The 25,725-nt window shown below is 39.9% G+C and overlaps 1 protein-coding gene across 1 annotated transcript in view; it reads right to left on the reverse strand.

The window, feature by feature from the left end:
- Positions 1-14,282: 14,282 nt before the first annotated feature.
- The window catches only part of grb2b (growth factor receptor-bound protein 2b), a 47,166-nt gene continuing 35,723 nt past the window's right edge, over positions 14,283-25,725 (reverse strand). Inside the window, exons 4-6 of the mRNA XM_057861468.1 lie at positions 23,853-23,975; positions 23,369-23,537; positions 14,283-17,426 (exon numbers count right to left, since the gene is read on the reverse strand). Coding sequence (XP_057717451.1) covers positions 17,241-17,426; positions 23,369-23,537; positions 23,853-23,975 — 478 coding nt within the window. The 3' untranslated portion in view covers positions 14,283-17,240. The remainder of the gene's footprint in view (positions 17,427-23,368; positions 23,538-23,852; positions 23,976-25,725) is intronic.

A 25,725-nucleotide genomic window follows, 5' to 3' on the forward strand; every position in this document is an offset into this window, starting at 1 on the left:
TTACAAGACCTTTTGTAAAACTACATTTTAGGCCAATGTCCACGTGTCTCTGTTGCCATGACAACCTTTGGTTCGCCCTTAAAAGGAGGTAGATTTCTTCAGGGACTTTGGCAGTTTATAGAGCCACGAAATTTGGCACACATGGTCGAATTGGCCCAATTAGAAGAATAACTTGGTTTTGAATAAGGCTGTGGCTGCACAGCTCAGTAGCACCTGCTTTTTTGTAGGACCCTCTTCAATAGGGTTTTTTTCACCTAGGTGTGTGAAGCTATTTATCATCACGATATACAAAAGCATCTCTAGCATGCCTAGTTGTTCTTATTTTTTGTCATTATTAGTTGGACAAACATTATTATTGTTTCATTCCATCTCAAGTTATTTGTTGTTGTTTCTTTTTATTTGTTTCAATTAAAGAAGGCAAGGGACTATTTTTGGTAATTTAAAACGCAAGAAAACACCTATTGTAATTGTTGTTAAAAATATTTACGTATGCAAATTTTGAATTACTTCTCTGATAATGGAGAAAATAATGTATAAACACCAAAAATGACAGCTTATGGGTGAAGTCATTTTGTGAGATCATTTATACCCTTGCACATACACACTAATAGATTTAAACACAGGTGTATTTAGAAATGGGTATTGATGACAGAACGAGGAAGGGCGGGTAATTTGGGATTCTCCACTATTACTATTACACGTCAGAAAAATGAAATTCCATGTTTGTTCACTTTATTCTACAAAATTCACAGGGATGGACATGATCTAGGTGTTGTCATTTCTTTAACATTTGTTATGTAAGTGTCTTTGACATGACCCAAAATGTAATGTCCACATATGTGGACACGAGGTCTCAATTATAATTATACGTATTATTATTATAAATATATAAATGAAGAATTAGCATGATAGATGAACACAATGTCAATAAAAGCAAAATTAATAAAATCTAAATGAATACAAACAGAAACACACTCTGGTTATGGCCCCACACTCTAAAGTTGTTTTTTAGTTCATAGTATTTAACTCACTGCCTGCCACTTCAAATCACTAAATGCCCAATTCCTCCATCCTTCAGTGCCATTGAATGCGCTAGACATTCAATTTATTTTAAAGGGAGGGTTGGCAGCGAATAATCACTGCCATTCCTCCCAGACAAAATGGACTGGACATCTAGCTCCGTCAATGGCAGCCAATTAGTTAAATGAGTGCCCTATAAAGAGTTAACTGCAGAGCATCGTATTATTGGAATATGTATTATATCTATTCAATTCAATTCAATTTTATTTGTATAGCCCTGAATCACAACAAGGTTGTCTCAAAGGGCTTTGCAGAGGCAATATGATACACAGTCAGAAACAGCAAATGAACTAAACAAAGATGAATAAATAAAGTTCAAGTCCTGGGCATCCCTCATCCCTGGACCCTCCATGTCGGCAAGGAAAAACTCCAAAAACTCCAAGCTCTTTGGGAGAAAATGAGAAACCTTGGGGAGTACCACAGTCAGGAGAGATCCACAGTCATCTCTTCATATCTTTTTTTTTTTTTTTTTTTTTTTTTTTTTTTTTTTTTTTAAAGTAGTGAGATCTCACCCATTTCGATGCATCTTTCCATAATTTCAAGGCAGAAACCGTTCACAGTATGAGTGGGAACCTCTTGGTACCTCACGATAAGATACGATTTGCGATACAAAGCTCACGATAACGATGATCTGACGATATGGCGATACAACGATTATCGATACATTGGTCGGAAAATCATTCTAGGATATTCTACAAAGAACTAATAAACAGAAAAAACAAGCTTCAGCCGTGAATTGGATTGATTTTATCTATCACTAGTAGACGTTCAATCCATTTGAACTGGGAGGGTGGCAGCGAATGAACATTCTTTCATTTGCTACCATCCCTCCCACTTCAAACTGATTGAATGTCTACAGGGTGACCCAAAAAAAAGTTTACACTGCCATAATACAACTTAAATGCCATGTTTATTCATCTTAGAATTAGAATTTAATCACAAATTATACATTATTGTAAAGAACATGTACAGTACACTCTATTTTTCAATGTGTCCTCCCTTAAGTGTCACAACAGCCTCCAGGCGCCTGCGGAATGCTTGACAGGTCTTCTTTATGTAGGATGCTGTCATCTTTTCCCAAGATCTAACAATGGACCTCTCCAAGGCTGCCACAGAAGTTTGTGGCTTCTTACAGGCACTGTCCTCCACAGTTGCCAATATGCTATAATCCAGGGGATTGAGATCTGGACTCTGGGGTGGCCACATATCACCTTGTCAATCAACTTTTTGGTCCGCACAGATCGTCACTTCCAGACCCAGGTTTTCGTGAGGCTGTTCCAGTATCTTTCAGCTTCTTTTTAACTTTGTAGACTGCACATCTGGATATTCTCAGATTTGCTGCAATCTCAGTAGGTGTCAGACCGGCACGCAGCAATTCAGGTACAGCTAAAGTTTTCTTCATTTTCACCAGAAGCACAGGAATTGTAGAGACGAGAGATCACCAGCTGCATTAAGTGACCTTAATGAATCACTTAAGCATGACAACCTATTTAGATATGTTTCAATGGCTTTTAAACAAGCAGTCAACTGAGTGTAAACTTTTTTCTGGGTCACCCTGTATGGCCGGTAGTGGCAGCCAATGCCCAGCAATGAGGTAATTTTGGGCCATTTAAGGTCATTTACCTGTTAATTTTCAGTTACTTCCTGATGATTTGGGGGGTATTTTATGGGTCACTTCCTGTTTATTTTGAGTTACAGAACAGGAAGCGACCTGGGAATCACCCACATGAATAGGCAGTGACTCAAACTCAACAGAAAATGACCTGTAAATGCCCTAAAATGAACAACAAGTGACCTGTAAATGCCCTGAAAATCAGACAGAGTGACTGTGAATGCTCCAATTTCAAAAGAACGAACGTTCCCAGTCTAAATGGATTGGGCGTCGAGCACCGTCAATGTAGCCTTAGAGTTAACTGAGACACTATTATGGTGGAAGATTTTGGTTGCAACTTGTTGGTTTATTTTTATTCATTAATTTTTTTAGACATTGGTACCGTTTTAAAACGATATCTCAATTCTTGGCAGGAGCATATCGATAACCTTTTGGTATACAAAGTATCACCATATATCACCATTTCGATATTTTGTCACACCCCTAGTTAACACATAAACCTAACATAAAAGGGTAAGAAAATAAATACAACTTACTTGTATTTACAATATTGAAACACATTCAATATATAACCAGAAGGTGGCAGTAGAATGACGGAAGAAAGCAACATAAAGTCATCTGGAAGAAAACAACAAAGCTGTTGCACACATTATCTTCAAAACTGGTATTGTCACAAGTATGCATGGTCATTGCGTTCATCCATTCCATATACTGTATTCACTGCTATTATATCAGCAGTAAATAAAACACTACAAACAAAACAAAATAACAATAGCTAATAGCTAGTTGCCTTTACATAGCATTTTTCAAGGGACCAAAAACTTAAAAACAACTGAAATGGGCAGGTAAAATAATGAGTTTGCCATGTTAGCAAATGCCGCCCGGCTTAACTATGGCGTGATGGAAGAAGTCAGTAGGCCAGGTAAGCAGGCAAGTCTCCTTGTGGGGTTGATGATAGAGAAAGCAGGGTGGTAACCTTTTCAAGATTACAGTGGTAGGCCCAGTTGAGTGGGCCTGTCTGTGGCCTAGGCCTAGGGGTTTAGCCCAAGAAGTACACTTAACCCTCTTTTGGTAAACATTATTTAAAATGCCCACAACACAAAACTGAGCACGCCAACAACATGTAGTATCCTGTTATAATAAATGTTATTCATAGAATGCGTTAGAACAGTACTTCTCAAATAGTGGGGCGCGCCCCCTAAGCGATGGTGGCGCATGTGACCTCAGGGAACATCCTTTTTTGCCGTGCTAGACTACAGTGGGGCAAATAAGTATTTAGTCAACATCTAATTGTGCAAGTTCTCCCACTTGAAAATATTAGAGAGGCCTGTAATTGTCAACATGGGTAAACCTTAACCATGAGGGACAGAATGTGGAAAAAAAAAAACAGAAAATCACATTGTTTGATTTTTAAATAATTTACTTGCATATCATGGTGGAAAATAAGTATTTGGTCAATACCAAAAGTTCATCTCAATACTTTGTTATGTACCCTTCTTTGGCAATAACGGAGGCCAAACGTTTTCTGTAACACTTCACAAGCTTTTCACACACTGTTGCTGGTATTTTGGCCCATTCCTCCATGCAGATCTCCTCTAGAGCAGTGATGTTTTGGGGCTGTCGTTGGGCAACACGGAATTTCAACTCCCTCCACAGATTTTCTATGGCGTTGAGATCTGGAGACTGGCTAGGCCACTCCAGGACCTTGAAATGCTTCTTACGAAGCCACTCCTTTGTTGCCCTGGCTGTGTGTTTGGGATCATTGTCATGCTGAAAGACCCAGCCACGTCTCATCCTCAATGCCCTTGCTGATGGAAGGAGATTTTCATTCAGAATCTCTCGATACATGGCCACATTCATTCTTTCCTTTACACATATCAGTCGTCCTGGTCCCTTTGCAGAAAAACAGCCCTAAAGCATTATGTTTCCACCCCTATGCTTCACAGTGGGTATGGTGTTCTTCGGATGCAATTCATTATTCCTTCTCCTCCAAACACGAGAACCTGTGTTTCTACCAAATGTTCTATTTTGGTTTCATCTGTCCTCTTCTGGATCATCCAAAATCCAAATGCTCTCTAGCGAACCACAGACGGGCCTGGACGTGTACTGGCTTCAGCAGGGGGGACACGTCTGGCAGTGCAGGATTTGAGTCCCTGGCGGCGCATTGAGTTACTGATAGTAGCCTTTGTTACTGTGGTCCCAGCACTCTGTAGGTCATTCACTAGGTCCCCCCGTGTGGTACTGGGATTTTTGCTCACCGTTCTTGTTATCATTTTGACGCCACGGGGTGAGATCTTGCATGGAGCCCCAGATCGAGGGAGATTATCAGTGGTCTTGTATGTCTTCCATTTTCTAATAATTGCTCCCACAGTTGATTTCCTTACACCAAGCGTTTTACCGATTGCAGATTCAGTCTTCCCAGCCTGGTGCAGGTCTACAATTTTGTCTCTGGTGTCCTTCGACAGCTGTTTGGTCTTGGCCTTAGTGGAGTTTGGAGTGTGACTGACAGAGGTTGTGAACAGGTGTCTTTTATACCGATAATGAGTTAAAACAGGTCACACTAATACAGGTAACGAGTGGACCCTCGTTAGACCTCTTTGACAGCCAGAAATCTTGCTTGTTTGTAGGTGACCAAATACTTATTTTCCACTCTAATATGGAAATAAATTCTCTAAAAATCAAACAATGTGATTTTCTTTCATTCTTTCTTTCGTTTTTTTCCACATTCTGTCTCTCATGGTTGAGGTTTACCCATGTTGACAATTACAGGCCTCTCTAATCTTTTCAAGTAGAACTCGCACAATTGGTGGTTAACTAAATACTTATTTGCCCCACTGTAAAGTGTAATTGCACATGCACTCAGAGGGTAGCAGTGGCGCTTTCATTTTCGGAGTCCGCAGTATTTTTGAACCAAACAAGAGCTTACATTGAAGAGCACTGGAGATATGAAGAGCGAAGACGAGGAAATATGACGAAACGTATGTGGCGTTTGGCTTTAACTTTTAATACAGTGGGAGACGAGGTCCAGTCTATTTACTGTGTCTAAAAATGTTTGTAACGGGAAGCCATATCAATTAAGACGGCACTTAAAGACATTAGACCTCAATCACATTGATTAGCCACTTGATTTTTTTCCCGCAAATATGTGCCGAATATTGCCATCAATCATCCCGCATTGACTTCATTACCTATTGACATGACACTTTGTCATTCTTTGCATAACGCCTTATCAGAGGGGGCCGAGCTTCATTTAGTAATAGCCGAAGACGGCACGTGCTCATGTCGGATTTAAGCTTGGATTTTTTAAGAACCATGAAAGCTGTACCACATACAAACATGGAGGATTGTCTCAGGAGTTAATTGTTCGAGGATTCAAGGTAAATATTATATTTTTCGTACCATGCATGCGTGATTGAAGCACTTATTTGCAGGAATTTTCTTTGTTTACACAAGCAGGCGACTAATTTTCGTAACTGACTAGCCTCATTGTTGGCAATATTTACGCAAAATAAATTCTACGTGCACGTTTTTTTGCTTTTAACCTAGAATCGAGACTGTTTTACATCCATATCTATGAAGAATTCGGGGATTTAAGCATTTATTCACTAAAATTTTCGTCAGAAAAGCTCTGTTTACGCCAGGCGACCGCTTGCCTCATTCGCTAACAGAGTAGCATTGCACTTCGACAATATACGTAAAATAAACGCTAACTGCATGGTTTCTTTGCTTTTATCCAATAATTGAGACTGTTTTAGGTCCATATCTATGAAGAATTTGGGGATTTAAGCATTTATTCACAAGAAGTTTCGCCAGAAAAGCTCTGTTTACGTCCCTAACCTCATTCGCTAACAGTATATGGTGTATAATGATTATAAAAGGCTATTCTATTCTATAATAAGTTGTGATTGTATATAGAATTTATTAGTAATCTATTTACATAATATTTACAATTGATTCTAGATGTTTTCCTCAAGTATTATGTTTCTATTAAATTGAGTGATTTATTAGCTGTTTAAAACTTGCAGTAAATAAATTAAAAAAAAAAGTTGCTATTTTGGTCGAAAAGGTGATTATCTCTGCATTCTGTGAGTTTTGTGTGATCTAGTGTAAAATCTGAGACTTTTATAGCTGTTTTAAGTTGTGTTATACTTATTTAAAAAGTAATTAATCGGGATTTTATAAGGAAAAGACTTTGAATTTTTTGATGCCGCTGCTCATGGAGACTCATACATGGCTAAGGTAGGTGCATGTTTTGGTTTTAGATCGGTAGCAGCTTTGGTTTTTAAAATATTTGAATTTGAAGTTTTTCACAATACGGCCCCAATGAATCGGTCCGTTTCCCGTGTCATGTGCATCGTTTATGAAGTCCATGCGTCCCACTTTGCTAATGTTACATCCGAAAACCAGCCAGCACGGTTAGCATCATATAAGGTGGCATACCAAGTTGCTCAGTGCAAAATAAACCCCACACCATAGCAAAGGAGCTGAAATTGCCTGCAGCAAAAATAAAAACTGCCCCTCTGTCCAACGACACTGTCGTTTTTGTTCTATTTTTTATTGTTTGTTTTTTTTCCGGTTAAATAGTTTGGCATATTATTCTCATGAGTTAATATTGCTAATCAATTTGAATTGATTGTTATTTATTGACTTTATTAAATTTTATTTTTCAGTACCAAATGGTCAAAAATGTACCTTGAGTGTAATTTTACAGGTGGATGTGCCTTTTTTTCTTTTTTTTTTAATTCAGGCAAATTGATGTAGTTTCTGTCTAATTCTGTCCTATTGCTAAATAACCATGGAACCCACCAAAAGAAAGATTAGACTCTCTTCTTTCAGCAGAAAAAAAGTTAGTTCATATCTTTTTCCATTTTTTAGAAATCAGCATTAGAAAATAGCTTAGTTCGAGCAATTATCCAATTTCTGATGATAAAACAGAGAAATTGAGCTTTTTGTAAAAGCATACATTTCAAACATAACTATAACCATAACACAGCTATTTTTCGCTTTTGTGGCATCCCAAACATCTGAATAATGTTTTCATTCTACAAAATAACATAAACAACAAGACAAATAGAGCTTTTGATCGCAAAGTAATTTATTTACACATAACTAAACTACTGAACTGTTGAACTATTTGCGCACAACGGGGAAGGCTCTCGGCTGCTCCCGGTTGAATGAGGTGTCTCCCAGTAATCTGCTAAATCCGGATCAAGATCGGTCTCACTTTTTTCATCATCTTCATCGCTGGTTTCAACGTCGGGCTCAGTAGTAACGCAACGTGAGCTCCGCAGAACGCGCTGTTGTGGCCGTCACAGTCTGTCTCATCAAGATAGATTTTTTTTTATCCTTCTTTGACTGTGGTTTCGCTTTCGTTTCAAAACACTCCTTCAGTGTCGTTTGCCTTTTTTTCCCGATCGTTTTCCACATTTTTCTCAAATTATCACGCGTCTTCACAAGATCCCTCCAACTTCCGTTTCCTGACTATTTTTCTTCACTTCTTTTCTTGGCCCGAGATGAGTTTTTACGAAATGCGCTACTGCCCTCCAGTGGCCAGTTTTATTGCTTTAAAATGTGTTTTGACCATTGTGCATTGCAGTTTAGGTGCAATAGAACATACAGATGCCTCTTGTAGAAAAAAAAAAAAAAAACGTAAAAGTCGTATAAATACGTTTTTGGGACCCTGAAACAGTTAAAAATAGAACGTATTTATATGTTTTTGGGAGAAAATGAGTTAATAAACCCTTGAACGCATCCCTCTGTTGTTTTTTGCTTTAAAGTACAACCTTGTTTCCGCAGTTGAGGACCCTAACATCGGCAACAAAATAAACCACACATTTCCAAAGATGAACGCTAGACTCTCTTCCTCGGCTCTATGATACTGTAGAAATTTAATTTCGTTATGTTTTCAGTTTAATTTAGCTATTTCCAGCTTGCTACGTTGATAATTGTGATGTTTGTTCACCGCTTTTCATCTAACTGCAAAGAAAGAGGAAGTGACGATCGACACACCATGATATTTACGTCATCCGCCATCGTGCTGTGACCTGTGAATTTAACGCCTGCTTTCACACACATCGCTTCCCGGGAAAGTCCCGGATATTATACTAAAATGCGACTCGGTAAATGTCCGTGTCGTATCTGTGTCAGTCGACCCGGGAAATTGCTTTCACGTATAAGTTTACATCCCTGGATTTAAACGGTGTTCAGGTGTATGTGAAAGGGGCTTTAGAGTATTGAACTAACCAGACATGCACGTTGATCTTGGTCATTTCCATAGATTTAATGTTTTAGGAGAGAGTGAGGGTTAAACATCAGCTCGCAGCTGAATCCTGTATGATTAACAACACTAACCGGAGTTGAAAAATAAGCACTGGCTCAACTGCAGGAACAGTGACGCAGGCACTCTAAAACCAAAAAAAAAAAAAAAAACAATGCTCACACGGCTTAGTACTGCACCTCTCAGATTACGTACATGCAAACAAACGTGGTATTACTTTGTTAAATAAATAAATAAACAGATAGATAGATAAAAGGATTAACTAGTACTGTGGGCCACATGAAGAGATACAGGGCGCCGAAACTGACCTCCAGGCCTTGGTTTGATACCCACTGGGCCGACAGGAAATTTTAAACATAATGTGACTTGCACAAACGGGTCATTTAGTTCAAACGCTTAACTTTCATGTCCCGCATCTTGCAAATCCTTCAATCATCTTAAAATGCTGGAATGACATGCTGCTGGACACAACATATGGTAAACAGCCTGCAGGCCACAAGCACGCACTACATTTAACATGCACCTTGTTTACAAACGGTTTCACCATCCAATAGAAAACAGCCTTTGTGATGGTATAAACTGTGTACTTTTCTAACGATAAATCACCAATTGTATCGTTTTATTTTTAACAGATGTATTCCTTGACAACATCAGAAGAGCCTTTTATTTAAAGCCAGCTCCACTAGTTGTATGTGAATGCATCACCAGGTTCAATGGAAGCACTGAAGCAGGCTGATGTCTTTCATAAGTAGAAAGGACCCCAGATGAGATAAGAAGGGCACTGCTGATGCAACCAGCGGGTTTAAAGACTCAAAACAAAAATGAGTTTGTATCATAGATACAAAACACCATTGCTAGAATAAAAACATGTACTGTGTCATCCCTGCTTTGTGACATTACCATGAGGCTGCCACAGACAGAACTGTCTCACTGACCCATTCAGCTGGCAGACAAAAGTGCCTGTGGGCAGAGGCGGGGGAGGGGACGCTGCTATTTGGACCATCGGCTCTTAGCATGTTGGAGAACAGAGCCAGTAGAACCTTGTCCTATTGTGAGCATCAAGAATTGCATAAAATCGGCACGAAGCAGTGGAGCATAACAGCTTGCTTGACGGTGATATTACGTAAAGCGTGCAGAGCCAGCCCACGTCTAGGCCCAGAGCATAATTGGATTCTGGGGTCCTATTTCCTCCAACAAAATTGATTATTGATAGATTACACACCTAAAATAAACTCATTTCAGCAGGGTACATACATTGTTGAATTTACTGGTCTTGACTCATATACAGTGCTGCTCAAAAGTTTGTGAACCCCCTCAACATTTTGGAATTTTCTATTATTTCAACCTGATTTCCTAATCAATCAATTCAGTAGTTTTTTTTTTGTTTTTTTAACAGTTGTGTTCTCGAGACTAAATTAAAAAGAGTTTTCATCAACTGATGTAGGTGCAAAATTGAACTGTTTGGTCACAACCAAAACCGCCATGTTTGGCGAAAAGTCAACACTGCATACCACCAAAAGAACCTTCTCCCAACAGTGAAGCATGGAGGTGGGAATGTCAAGATCTGGGCTTGCTTTTCATCCTCAGGACCTGGACAACTCCACATAGTCCAGGGAATCATGAATTCTGAGGAATATTGTCAAATCCTAGAACATAACCTGACGCCATCTGTTTTGTAGTTAAAGCTTGGCAGAAGGTGGATCATGCAACATGATAATGATCCAAAGCATTCCAGCAATACAACCAAGGAATGGCTGAAAAAGAAGAAGATTCGTGTTCTGGACTGGCCCAGTCAAAGTCCTGACCTAAATCCCATTGAAATGCTGTGGCGGGACCTGAAGCGAGCAGTTCATGCCAGACGCCCATCAAACCTCTCTCAACTGACTGCGTTCTGCAAGGAAGAATGGGCAAAAATCCCCCAAAGTAGATGTGAGAGGCTGATTAGTCACTACAGAAACCGTTTGGTTGAGGTAATCTCTGCAAAAGGAGGCGCAATATCCTATTAACTGAAGGGGTTCACATACTTTTGCACACATGATATCTGAGTTTTTCTTAAATCAACCACTTTTGTTAAATAAAGAATGACAATATAACTATTTCTTTTGTTTCAGTCCATTATTTGGAATGTCAGTATTGTGGATTTGGGTATAACTTAACATTTAATAAGGTTATTTTAGTTTTTTTTACAAAAAATCTGACCATCGCTGTGGGGTTCACAAACTTTCGAGCAGCACTGTATGTTTAGCTCGCCTGAAAGGAGCTCTCAAAAACATAAAATCGCTACTACTCAGTTCTCGTGGATGGAGCAGAATGAAATGAATACATAGTTAAATAGTATTAATTTGATTTTGGCGCTACTGGTCTTCCATAGCATCAATCCTCAGTGCTGAAGGGAATAGTATGTTTTCTTGTATTTACTGTTTGACTGTTTGTATTAGTCTAACACACCCAATATAAAATAAATATCATTTATATCATAGTTTAAGTAAAACAGCCAGAATTATTTGATATTATGAACAGTTGGACTTGAAATGAGTAGGCGGCAAACACTCAGGTGACTTGAAGTTCCGCTCTGAGACCCCTAATTTGGCCAAATTTCATAATTGTCCGATATGCATGTGTGATACATCATTGGAAAGCTTAAAATCTCAATTTTCTGGGGGAAGAAAATTTTTGAACAGGAGGGCATTTCAAAAAAAATAAAAAAATAAACAGCAAAACCCAATCGTTAAGTGAGAGCACGCGAGAGCAGAATTAAAGACGCCATGACTTTAACAAGATATTATCACGTACGTACCTTGTTTCGATCCAAAAACTCCATGTCGCCTGTATCACTGAATGTCAAGACACTGCTGTGAATGGCCATGGCTGGATTTTTGGGGATTTTATGGGTGAAACATGGTACTATAACAAGGGTCGCAATGCAGAAATCGCAGACATCAAGGAGTGGTCGAGATTTTCTTTTTCATATATTTACCTTTTTAACGTTTTTTTCCCCCCAATTTTTCTTTGTTTGGATCGATTATTTACTATCTAACATATCGGGGAAAATGCGACAAACAAAAAAAATACAATTTAGCGATAGTTATGAGGCAGATACTTTTTTACAGACGCCATTTTTTTTTCATTATGACATAAGTTGTTTCAAAATATGCGAGTGAATAATTTTTTAAAGTAATTTTTTTAAAAACAAAATATTAGACATCAATTAATAATTCTAAGCTAAAAATTACATTTTGAATAATAAATATAATTACTTACCTTGTTTTCATGGCTGGGTTACAACAAAAACGGTTGCGCAACGTCTGTAAACGGGGGTTTTCAGGGTAAAACGGACAAATTAAAAATAGTTTGGGGGCTTAATACGCCATGAATCTGCTATGGCAGCATATAGACATATTGTTCTATCAAACACAACAGTTGTTTTGGCTTAAAATACAGCAGCTTCTTTTAAAGAGGAGTGCAAGAACAAACTGCTTTTTCAGTTTTGTGTTTTCCACCATTAGAATTTGCAGCGCCAAGACAACGGGCAGAACAGACACAGCCTTCTGACCACGGAAGCACAACACGCGCGTCATGCAGCTGACTGAGCAAGATTGACGCTGAAAAGCAGGTGATAGGCAAGACATCTTCAAGCCCACGTCTGCACCACCAAATCCCGCAGTCAGCTCTGCTGGACAGTCCAGAACAAATGGCGGGACATCTAGTTTTGCCACAGGAACATATGATACGGCGGAACAAGCGATCGAGAAGTGAACACATAGCACTCAAGTTACGCTGAGGATGACAACATCCTTAACTGTCATTGCCCTGACAAGAGTAATGCCCGAATTCTCCTGTCCAATCCAGAGACAAACAATAATCCTAAACAACACCCGAACACATCCTTCTTCTGGACCACAGCCCACCTCACCAGAGCCTTTAAAAGATGAATGTTTAACTAATCGTTGTCATTTTTCTCAGGAATCTTTTGTTGACTTGTGATATGGTGATGCTGGATCCACTTTGCTTCCTCGTCTGGGTCTCTATGTACTGTATGACTGCTGCACAATTGGAGTAAATTGTCAACTTGTGTTTTGAAGCCATTTTCCAGCTTTTAAAATTGAGTCAGTACAAGTGGTTAAGACTAAGGTGACCGTGCGGAGTTTGGCCTTTTGGCCGGGTCTTTCGAATTGCGCTAGCGCGGTTCGGCTGGCGGCAATATGGCTAAAAGGTCAGATTCTTATAGTGCTGATCAATTAGCTTAAGAAATTGCGGACTGAAAATTAATTCCTACCCCTCCATTATTTATGGACTGATCACGGGGAAAAAAAAAAAAAAGGAAAGTGTAGATATATTCTAGGGATGTTTACGCATCGATCCTCAGAGACTTATTTGATATTATTTTGGTCTCATGGCTAATTAATTACTACGGATTTCCCAATCGCAGAATTTTACACCCTAGTTTGAGTCTGAGTCACCTGGTTTTGAGAATCTGCCGATACGGAGTCCCGATCTGATACTGCAAAAAAGTTTTTTTTTTTTAATTTAACAAACGTTCCAAACATGTTACTGTCCCACTGTGCCGCCTTCATAACGTGAATTATTTTTAAAAAAGCTAAGATCGACCAAAACTGAAAAGTTACCTGGTTTTGCTTTGAATCAAGACATTTTAAGGACCTGCGGGAACCCTGATTAAACACACTACCGTAATTTTTGGACTATAAGGCGCATCTGACTATAAGTCTCACCAGTCCTCACTGTGGTATGGGATATTTACACCAAAAGAAATGAACCTGTAACACTTTGACAGCAGCATCATAGGATGTCATCTGACCAAATGAACCACCATGAAGCTTTGAACCAGTTTACTACAAAGCTTCATTGCTTCAAGAAGTTTCATTTGGCCATCACTTCTCCCTTGGAGGAAACAGTCAACTTCTGCTGCCAACTGCTGTAAACACTGTTGTCGTCCAAGATGCCTCTGAGCATGCATTGCAGTGCTAAAGATGTAGACAACAATCAAAATTCATGTTCTGTGCTAATTATTGCTTGGGTTACTGTTCCAGTTTAGTGAATTGCTAGTTATGGTATTTGGTAACACTTTGACAGTGGCGCCATAAGACTGTCAACCCCAACCCCCTACGAAAATTGAAAATCTGCAAAGTAGGTGGAGCTTATTTACAATAAAAAAAATTATGTATTCAGATTTAATAGTATTGTAAAGAGATGCATAGAAAAATGTTTTTTTCCCCTTTCCCCCCCACAGTGTGTGTGTATATATATATATATATATATATTATTGCTGTCAAAAATAGCGCGTTATTAACGCTTTTACGAAAATCAATTTTAACGGTCTCATTTTTTTTATCGCGAGATTAACGTTCATTGTGACCAAGTGGACTTATAGTTTTTATCAACTGTGGCCACTGGTTGCAACGTGAGAAAAAAAGTTGTAACCCGGAAACAAAACAATAGGCACGCCCCGCGCATGTGCTTGATCTTGCCTGCTCGCTCGCTGTGAAAGAGTAGGCTGTTTGAGTGAAACGAAATGGAAACGAAAACAATTCTGAACGGAAAGTTCACGGAGAAGTCCAAGGTACAGCACGCGTTGGAGCAGACAAACACAGTCGCGCTTACTGGAGATTACTGGACATCCCTCAGTAATGACAACTACCACGGGGTCACAACACATTATTTCGACCCACTGTGGGAACTTCAGTCGCATGCTTTGACTGTTACGAAGACCGAAGAGAGGCACTTCAGCGACGTTGTCGCAGCGCATTTCATGCAAGTAGCCAAAGACTGGAACATTGAACACAAAGTGGTCTCACTGACCACTGATAGTGCATGCAACTTGATTGCTGCAGCCAACAGCTACCGAGCTGGAAAAAATGAGGAAGCTGAAAGCTGCGTTGGAGCAGTGCAGGTAACTCATAGTTTGTCCATGTCATGTGCCTATCTGTTAATTTAATAATCAAAGTAGATATGTTTCAGAACAGTAATGCTAATGTGTGTGTGGGAGAGACAGACAGACACAGAGACATATCCCTCCTCTCTCCCCGTATACTACTGTAACTACTGATACCGGTGTGGGCTATCTGTGTGTGAGGTGAGTGAGTTCTATGTGACTAACAACACTGAAGAGCTTCTTTATATTATTGCAGGTACGTGTGGACTTGTGTGAGATATGGCTTGAAATGTGAATGACTGCTCAAAGTGAAAATGGTACTGCAAATAATAACACTACAGATTGTTTTCAATAAAAAAAAAAAAATGCACAAAGCAAGCCTATCCACTTTTCCATGTTGATAAGAGTATTAAATTCAAGGGACATTTATAATAGATAAAAAGTTGCGATCAATGTGCGATTAATCGCGATCAAATATTTTAAACGCTTGACAGCACATATATATATATATAAAACAATGATTTGCAAATGTATACATGTGTATTGATCAAACACATGATTTTATTTAAAAATATGTCTAATTGAAAACAATCTGTGATGGACTGAGGGTTTAAGTTTGAATCGCGAAGTAGCGAGGATCACAAATTTTTTTTTAATATTAATATCTAAATTAGGTCAGTGCTTCCGATGCAATAAAAACCCTGTGGATCAGCCCCACAAATTCAAAAATACACGCCGAACCATTTTTTGTTTTTTAATAATTTCATTTTATTAATTGAAAACAAAAATTGGAAAAAACCGAAACAGTATCATTGGGTAAGACAAGGCGAGAGACACTTAAATAAGAGTTCCATGTAGGTGGGGGCTAAGGTGAAGGCGAGTTGATGTGGGAGAGGGTTGCGGGACAGGTCAGATTATGTACATTGTTTCTCACTTCAGGACTGGCAGGCCCGGTAAAAAGGGAACAAATCGGAGACGCTTAAACACCAGAGAGAAAGGCACTATCCAGAGAGCAAGAAACCAACAAAAACACACGGACAGACTGGACCAGAACGGATATCGAAATCTTTGACCAAAAAAAATGAAACAAAAAACAACAACAACAAAACCAAAAAGTGCTCGACAACACATTTGATAAAAATTGAAAAGAAATTTTTTTAATATCATTTAAGCTGATCTGACATCTGAACAATGAAAAATGACAATCTCTCGGTTTTGGGAAGTGTCCGTGTATGCCAGTTGCAGACTGGCGATTACACGCCATTATCCTATCTCAACTTCCATTCTGTGCGCACGTAGGCCGAGGAGAGCATTTTAGCAAATTATGCGCATTAACTAGCTGTACGTTAACATGTGACGAACAAACGTGGATAACATTAAAGCGCGTATTCCATTGCGCGGCCGTGTAGATTCCCTCATGCTTAAGTCTGCGGACTGTGTCAGCTACATTCAAATGGCTGTGACAAATACATTGCCTCTGGGGGGGAAAAAGTGGCTGACATCATACATGGCTTGCAATAACGGCCGCGGACGCTTGCCGTTCAACGACAGGAGCGTCCCGGCACGACTGGTTTCTTCTCCCGATGCTAAGTGGACATCCCTTACAAAAGGAACAAGAGGAGATATCATGCTTTCTTTCACGTGTTATCCGAAACTTGAAGGACAATTCAGCACATTCTAGAGCTACTAGGTCTTACCCGGATGAAAAAAACCACTGAACATAATTTACAAACTTGCGATGAGAGGTAATACAGACAAACACATACAAATATATAATATATATTCTTAAAAAATGGATTCTCTCTATAGTTGATTTATTTATACAGCCGCGGCTGATGTACGATGCTTACGAGCCAATCATTGTAGGCATGGAAACTTGCTGTATATGGCATCAGTTTTTTTTTCTTCTTAAAAACAATCTTTTTTTTTTTTTTTTTTTTAAATATTTTTCTTTCGTTTTTCCTTTAAAACAGATGTGGCTGATAAAAGAACATGCGGCAAACACAAGGCGGCAGAATGTTAAGAAGTTAAGGAGAAGACAGAAGCAGCTGCGGGAGTCGAATCATTTGGTTCACTCTTTGACTCTGAGGCGCTTCCGATCCTCAGCGTGGCGTTCACAGTCTCGGTGGATTTTGCTCAGCTGCCACCCACCACAAAGCGCCGCTTAGGACAGCGCTCCTGTCTTATCTCTCTCTCTCACTTTTACTTGTTTGCGTTCTTCCTCTCTGCTCCTGATACTGGTGGGGTTGGCAAAGAGGAAGGAGAAGGGGTGGTTCAGGGATCAGATGAGTGTGTGGAGGGACTGATGTAATCTAGAATGATGATGATGATGATGATGGTGGTGGTGGTGATGGTGGCTGTCGGAGGGATTTTTTTTCTTTTCACATGTTCCGATTGACCGGCGTGACATAGTTGCGCGGGAACATGCCCGTTTGACCGTGGCAACCGCCTTTCCACCAGTTGGGGTCAGAGTTGTCCAGGACTTGGATGAAGTCGCCGCGCCGGAATCCCAATTCGCCTTCCTCCTGTGGGTCGAAGTCAAAGAGCGCCTGCACGTATGTGGGATGCTGGCCGATGAGGAAACAGATTGAGAGAGGTTAGCCGGGGATCATAGAAAAGTCAAGTGAAAATTCCAATCTGCCCCACCCCCAATCATGTAAATTTGTATAAAAACCTGATTATCTTTGTAGCTGGTAGCAGTTGTCCTAAAGCTGTTGTCCAACTCGGCAAATTACATACTCTTTGAATGGATGTAAAAGATGCGAGCTGGTCATAAAAAGGGTTCGTGACAAAATTTGCCAAATTAAACTAAATTACATCAGTCATAAGCATTCAATAATGCCCATGACAGTGTCAGGTAATAATTATGATGGTCTTATGAGAGTCTTATGACGCCGCTGGCAAATAAAAATAAAGTGTTACCTATTAACCCAAATAAATAAACAAATAAGCCCCACCGGACTATAAGCCACAGGATTTAAAATGAGGTGCAAAAAGTAGCAGTTTATAGTGTAAAAAAATTACAGGATTTTCTTTATCTTTTTTTTTTTTTTTTTAGAGAGTATTTTTTTATTTACATTTTTTTTAACTACCCAAATTTTTGGACGACAGTGATCCCGTGTTTTTCGCGGTTAATGGGTAATAAGTAGATGTGTAGCTTATTTACATTTTTTTTTTTAATGGGGGGGGGGGGGGGGGTTTCAATGTATTTATTCAGATTTAGCATTGGAAAGAGATACGTATAAGAAATAAGAAAGAAAAAGAATGATTTTTCTTTTTTTCCCCCAAAAGTATTGAATCAATATCAAATCAACTCATGTTGCTAAGACCAGCACACGACACAACACAATGAGTTGCCATAGCGACTACAAAAAGCAAAAAGCTAAACGAGTCGGCGGCCTTTGAAAGGTAGTTGCTGGCCACTTCAAAGCAGCTCCCTTGTCACTCATCGTTTACTTTAACAAGCTGCAGCTGCCTTGTGAGAAAAACGCTTCAGGAGGGAGAGTAAAGGCCCAAGTACACTGCATGCGTGATCGTTGCGGTTCCGGTCCGGTTCAGTGTTGCCTGCGTGTCACGCAGTCCGTCAAAAACCGGCAAATCATACCGGCTGCTGCACGGCTGCGGTCCGCCAACTCCGTCCCCTCGTGAGCTCTCGCGTGATCGCGCGCAATAATGTGCCATTTAAATCAACGACAAACACACGGAGTCTGTAGTATGTACTCATCAGAGAAGCAGAGAGAGAGCACATTTTTTTCCTTGCATATTGATAATGTAACGTTTGCTAAGCGGATGTTTGGCCGCGAAAACAACACACGAGCTTCAACGCCTTTTCCCTCTTTTTCTTTATTAACTTCCCACCACCTCACCAATGCAAAAACAACAACTACAGTGGGGAGAACAAGTATTTGATACACTGCCAATGGGTTTTCCCATTGTCAGTGTATCAAATACTTGTTCTCCCCACTGTATTTACACTGACGCTATCTAGTCCACCAATCAGAGCGTCGCGCTGGTGCACCAGCACACCAATGACAGCCCCGCGTTGGTAAATAAATTTACCCACCGATGACAGCCCCGGCGACGCTACAATATTTTAGTTGTGTCTGTCTCTTAATTCCAGATTGACTGCATCATGTTGAGATCAGGGCTCCGTGTGTGGAGGGAAGGGGGGCTATTATGCCCTTGGTTGTGTCGGTGCGTTTATATCTTTGTGCACATTTAAAATTTATGGCAAATAACATCTCATAGAGCTGTTATAAACAACTGATAAATAATCTGTCATATTTATAAAATGGATAGCGAATTATATTCGACACGAACTAAAAAACAGCGTACTTGGAATTGGTGTCTCAACACTGCAGATTCATGTGGCCAGCGCAAACTGTTGTTTTTTCTATGAAGAGTCAAGTGAAATGTAGGAAAGAAAGAGAAATGTCTTGAATAGACCACCAGGTCGAAACTTGTGGGTGTCTCTTTTTTCTCTTTCGTCTCTTTTTTCTCTTTCGTACTTTTCCCCCTCGACTCTGTATACAAACCGAGATTGTTTGTGCGCGGGGGCACGAGAATTTCTGCAGTGGAACCACTTCCAGATACGCTCTTTTTTTTTTGCTTAGCACGTCGTGTTTGATATCATTGCCAGAAAAACACACATAATAGGACACTTTGCAGTTTCGCTTTTAATGGTGTCCTTATAGTAACGATCTGCTGCATCATAAATGATTTTGTGGGTTTCCACCTCCATGATGAAGCGCTCATCATCCATCTTCACTCGTGTTTAAAGCGTGATTAGGCACCTGGGTTGTTACGTCCAGGCCCAGCTCCGCCCATTTTGCCGGATGCGTGTCCGGCAAAAATAGAAAATAGCCTATACCATCCGGCGGGCATGCGGCACGCCGGAGGTGGTTCGCAGTCAAGCCGGAGCTTTGACGCGGCCGGTATACGTTGAACAATAGGATATAATGGGAACGGATCGACTCCGGCGCTATTTTCTACCGGAGTCGGACCGGAAACGCAACGATCACGCATGCGGTGTACTTGGGCCTTGAGAGTCTGTACGTGATCAGATAGGACATCTCTTAAAATCCTGCATTTTTTTTTCAATAGAAAATTGGCGCGATGTTTGAAGCGCAACGTAGCGAGGGGTCACTATAAGCCGCTACTTTTTTCCTCCGCTTTGAACTCTGCGGCTTAAACAGGGAGTCCCCGGGTTATGAACGAGTTCCGTTCCTACGCTGGCAACGTAACCCCAATTCCTGCGTAAATCGGAATTAACCCTTTAAGTACACCTAAATCTTAAAAAAAAAAAAAAACTATCCAAAAGTACTGTATTTTGTTTAATAATGGAGGATACACTGCCCTCTGAAGGCAGCATTGGGTCTGGCTGCACTGTCGCCTTGTATGACTGAGGAGCATAGTCAGACGTCTAACATGGATAAAGGATAGCCGCGCTCTGGTCTGGCCCCCATCAGGCTGGAAGTTGTTTCAGCCAATATATGTTTGTTTATGCATTTGTAATTAAGTTTAGAGCTACAGTTTGTGGAGTTATGTGTGAGCGATTTGCTACGAGAATTGTAATTACATTAGCATTTGCAGCATTTAAGCGGACTATTGTTAGGCAAATGCGGCTAATTTAATCTACTAAATTTACATATCAGATCAGACTAAATGGACGCTTGAATACCAAATGTTTTGTGTCAAGTGTTTTATTGTTAAAATATGTGTCGTTTGGAACATAAGTGTACATACGTGTTACAGCTTTACAAATTGTCAAAAGTGAAGGAAGTAAAAAGCACAATTGTTTACTATCTGTAAAGCTGAACAACTTCACGTTTAGTGAGGACAGAACATGTGATATTAATAAAGTAAAAAATGAGATACTGTGAGGTACAATAAGGTAGTGTTTTTCAACCGGTGTGCCGCAGCACACTAGTGTGCCGTGAGAGATCGTAAGGTGTGCCGCGAGATATTATCTAATGTCGCATTTATGTATACAAATTTTGTAATGTCTGTAATTGTGCAGGCCCTTGAAGGGGCCATCAGACTGCAGAGTGGTGACGTAACGGGAAGCAAGCTAGGAGGGAGGGAGAACGGCGTTAGAGCGAAGTTAGCAGTCGAATGTTGCGGATGCCGCTGTTATTTTGTTTATTATTTTCAACAATAAAGTGGGAAAGTCATCACCGACTCCTCTCCTTTCCATTTCCCCATTTGGGGCTATTACAATATTTTTTTACGTCGTCAGGCGGAGTAGGAAGTAGGAAGGAGTAGAAAGTTCTTGGTCGTGTCGCGTTCAAAAACTGCTCGGATTTCTAGCCATCAACGACCTTGCTGTCTGCGACAATGTTGACCCCAGCGCGTCTACTGCACATTATTTGGTTAGACTCGTCTTGTGTCAATATACTCGAAAGTGTCCTTTCTATTTTATCCATATGTGACGACCGTCAATCCTCCTCCTGTGTTTTATTCCAACACATTGTCAACGACAGCAAAATGGCTGACAGCTAGAAATCCGAGCAGTTCTTGAACGCGACACGAGCAGCTCTCCTAAACGTCATCTCCAAACTAAACACCAGTCACTTCAAAACTACTCAATGATTAAATTGATTAAAATCAACGAAGGTAAATGAGAAAGCCCTCAAAGGCAGTTACCTTGTTGCTAAATCCAAAAAGTCCCACACCGTGACAGAAACATTATTACTACCTGCCTGCAAACCCATTGTCTGCGAGATGCTCGGCCCTGATGTGGTTAAAGACTTTGCTCAAGTCCCCCTGTCTGATAATTCTGAGCTTTTTGAAGCCTAACTGCTATAAAAATTAAATAAAAACAGAGACAGAGCTGTTGAAGAATAAGGATATCGACTTTGTGTACATCCAAACAGGCTCAAGTTTCACACTGAGTAAGTATACATACTGAGAAATTATTTTATAATCAAATATACTGTACAGAAAATAATTTTGGAACATTTTTGGTTTGTGGTGTGCCACGAGATTTTTTCCAATGTAAAAACGTGCCGTGACCCCAAAAAGGTTGAAAAACACTGCAATAAGGTACTAAAAAAAAAAAAAAAGACTGGAAAAAAATATGGCGGACGAGACTCCGGCATCTTAAAGTCAAAATCGCGGAAGCCGAGTAAACCGTAACCCGGGGACTAACTTAATATGGATTTTTACAGGCCGATGAGTCGTATGTCTTTACTATGGTTATCAAAAGTATTGCTACTGAAATGTTGTATCCGGATATGATATTGGCATGCAAAAGTCTCGATGTTGATTTATTTGGTTTTGCACCAGAGTCTCTGCAGGGTTTAACAAGCCAAATTTAGGAATTTTGAAGACTTTTTTTAAGACCATAATGAATCAAATTTAAGACCCATTTCATATCTATACTTGCGAAAAACTGGAAAATTGCAGGCCTGGAATTACTTGCAAAGTATATGAATTTATTCCAAGCTATTTCACACTGTGATACAAATGAGCACAAAGTACAAAATTGTAGTCATGTTTAGAAATTTTCAAAATTGTATTTAAGACATTTTATGAGATTTTTGAGAATATTAGACATTTTAAGGCCTTAAATTCGAATTTTTGGATTTCAGACTTTTTAAAATACTTTTTAAAATCCCGTGGATACCCTGTGCACAACCACAGGTCACCAGTAATTTGGTGTCATTGTGCACTGCTCCTGATAATAATGGAGAACATTTCTGCATTTTCCTTGTTAACTCATTAACTGCTAAAAAATGGTGGTAGGTGTCCAATCCACTTGAACTGGGAGGGTTGGCAGCAAACCCTCCCAGTTCTAATGGATTGGACGTCTACTAGTGATAAACGTATTGTAAGAGTTTTCATTTAGTTTTTAAGAGCAATAATTGGATGATTATCATTGTCAATGGCAGTGAAAATGTAATTTGGGAGCTTTTCATTTATGGATCCATTCGGTCAGGGGTCTCCAACCCAGTCCTCAAGGCCCACTGTGGGTCCTGGTTTTTGTTCCAGCCGATCCAGCAGAGACAGTTGAACCAATGAGGCTTCTGCTAAAACAAGCCACACCTGACTGCAATCAACTGACTGCACTTGTAAAACACCAGATTGGGGGAAAAGTGTTGTCATCTTGTTTGGTAGGAATGAAATCCTGCACCCACAGTGGGCCTTTGTGGAATAGGTTGGGGACCCCTGCATTAGGTTATCGAGTATTTTTTGAGTATCATTACAGAGTTGAAAATTTTAGTATCATAAGAACAGTAGTCTTGTGTGAATATCCCTGCGGCTTATAAATGAAGTGAAGAAAACATTGTGTGTCCGGCTGATAGTTTAAAAAAAAAAAAAAAAAAAAAAAAAGAACTTATTCACTGCCATTGAGGAGGTTAGATGTCCAATCCATTTTGACTGGGAGTGCTTTCAGCTATCGAATGAGTCAGTCAGTCAAACTGGATTGAATGTCTATCGCTGTCAATGGCACTATAACATGAGCAACCACAGCCAGTTCTTCCATTTTAAATTAATTTGTTATTACCTGATGGACCTGCTCGATGTCTCGCAAAAAGATCTGCTGGTTACGGGAGACAGAGGTAGAGCGATGGTAATCCACCAGCTCATTGAGTGAGGTAAACTTCACCACCCAAAGAAAATACTTTCCGGCGCCATCACGGAGAACCTTGAAGTGTTGAACGTCGTTCCCAAACCTGGAGAAAAATAAAATGAAGCATTGCGGATCCATCAGAGCGGAAAGAGTATAGCGCAACACGCAGCGGTGTGATGCATCTTCAGGGAAGGACAAAATGGAAACGAAGAAGAGGAAGTAAGGCCGTTTACTAAGCAAATACTGGAAATGAAGCTAACGGGTGAACCCAGCTGTGCCTTCTTGAGAATAAGGAAGTGGCTACGCTGATGACTCGCGAAAGCTCGGAAACATGTCAAGCTAATCAGTTGTTAGGGGAGAGCGTGGTGACTGTCGGCTAACTTTTAAACTCAAACTCAGTTTGCGCGGTTATACTCACTTAACGGAGAGGGAGAAGTCGCCCGGTGCACTCTCGCTCTCTCTGATGAGGAAAGCGCCATCGTGCCTTTGTTTGTTGAGCATCTCCTCTGCTTTGGCACGTGGGATCTTCCCAAAAAACCATCTGGAGGACGAGGCAAACACTTGAATATTTTTATCCACAAAGGTATTGGCTGTCATTTTTAAGTGTCAACACCGGCAAAGTCAAATAAATAAAGATGTGATCTTTGCAGAAGCAAATCAATCATAATAGATGGCCAACTTTTTGGGCAGCGTCACAAGACTGCACACTAACTAATAAAGTGGTTTAAGTATTATAATCAGTACTCTTGCACTCCAGGCTCACATTTAGATACTCATTCCTCACAATGGAAACTAAAAGAGCATTCTGAGAGAGCACACCTCCCCACTAGGCATGAGCCGGTATGATATTCTGACTGTAAGCCATAAGCCAAAATATTGCAGTTTAAGGTATCACAGTATTGCAATTACACCTCTAAAATGTGTTAATTTGTGATATCTGGGGTTAAAAATTAACAAAATCTTTTTCCATTGAACAGGATTGTTATTTTGAAAAAAATATTGGTAAATTGGGATAAAAAAAAACTAAACAAAATATTCTAACTAAACTAAAAATAAACCCACAGCCACAACTCAACATTATTACCATCAGAGCAAAAAATAATTGAAGTAATTTCCATAAAAAGCACGTGTGTATGATATCATGTTTACATTGTATACACAATCTCTTTCTCAACACAGACAGTTGCCAGAGAGAAAAAAAAAACTCAGTTAACTCTTGTAGCTGGTGGGAAACATTCATGACAGTGTTTACTAGAGGTGTGCAAAATTTCTGATTCTTAGATTATTCGCAATTCGGCCGTGGAAGATTCGACAACGATTCACAAACATCCAAATTCCGATTATTGAAATATGCCAAGTAAAGCAGAAGTAAAACAAACTCAGCGCGCCGCCCGGTCTTCGGGACGCAATGAGGAACGGAGCGAGAGTAGCTAAACATCATGCTTCTCATTACCCGGCCCCTCGGGTAATGCCAATGCTCAACTCACGGCTCTAGCTAAACTCATGCCACGAGATAAAAAAAACCCCACAACAACATACCCGACTTCTGCCGACAGCTGCTACAAAGTACCTCCACATAATGTTACGGTAGATATCATTTATATAGGACTAGATGCAATATAGATTTGTTAGCGTTAGCAGCACATCTACAGAAAGCTAGATGCGGGCGTTAGTAAACGGCCGCCATCTTAAGGCAGTACACGTCCCTGCAAGGCTGTTGTAGCGAACCTTCCAAGCGAACCTAATTAACTTTTTATCTAAAATACTCCTAAATCGGTAAAATATTGACTTGAATCTATCGTTAAAATAGTTTTAAAACTTTCACATGTCGAAAGTAGACAAAAGGGAAATTATGGAATAACGGGAGCAATTTTAACAACTTTAACGGTTGATTCACAACATTAAATTAATTGAATGTAGTTTAAAGCTGCTAATACAGAATGGGGACTGGAGTTTTTTTATATTTGTTTACTGTTATATGTTAACTTGATACTGAAATAGTAGTTTGGTTTAGCCTGAGAGTATTTTTGAACAATTTTGGAACTAATGTACAAAACATTTAATAAATAAATAAATAAATGAGCGGGGTGCATCAATAATCGTTTTATAATCGAATCGGAGCCTCTGAATCGTAATCGTAATCGAATCGTTAGGTGCCCAAAGATTCCCAGCTCTAGTGTTTACCAACCCTTAATTTTGTATAAATGCAAAATCATATTGGAGGTATTGCCTTCTCGGCAGCGACCCTCCACAAACATGCTTTACATCTCGGTTGGCCCTCCTCCTCTAAG

The sequence above is a fragment of the Corythoichthys intestinalis genome, chromosome 16 (genome assembly GCF_030265065.1).
Source record: "Corythoichthys intestinalis isolate RoL2023-P3 chromosome 16, ASM3026506v1, whole genome shotgun sequence".
Lineage (NCBI taxonomy): Eukaryota > Metazoa > Chordata > Actinopteri > Syngnathiformes > Syngnathidae > Corythoichthys > Corythoichthys intestinalis.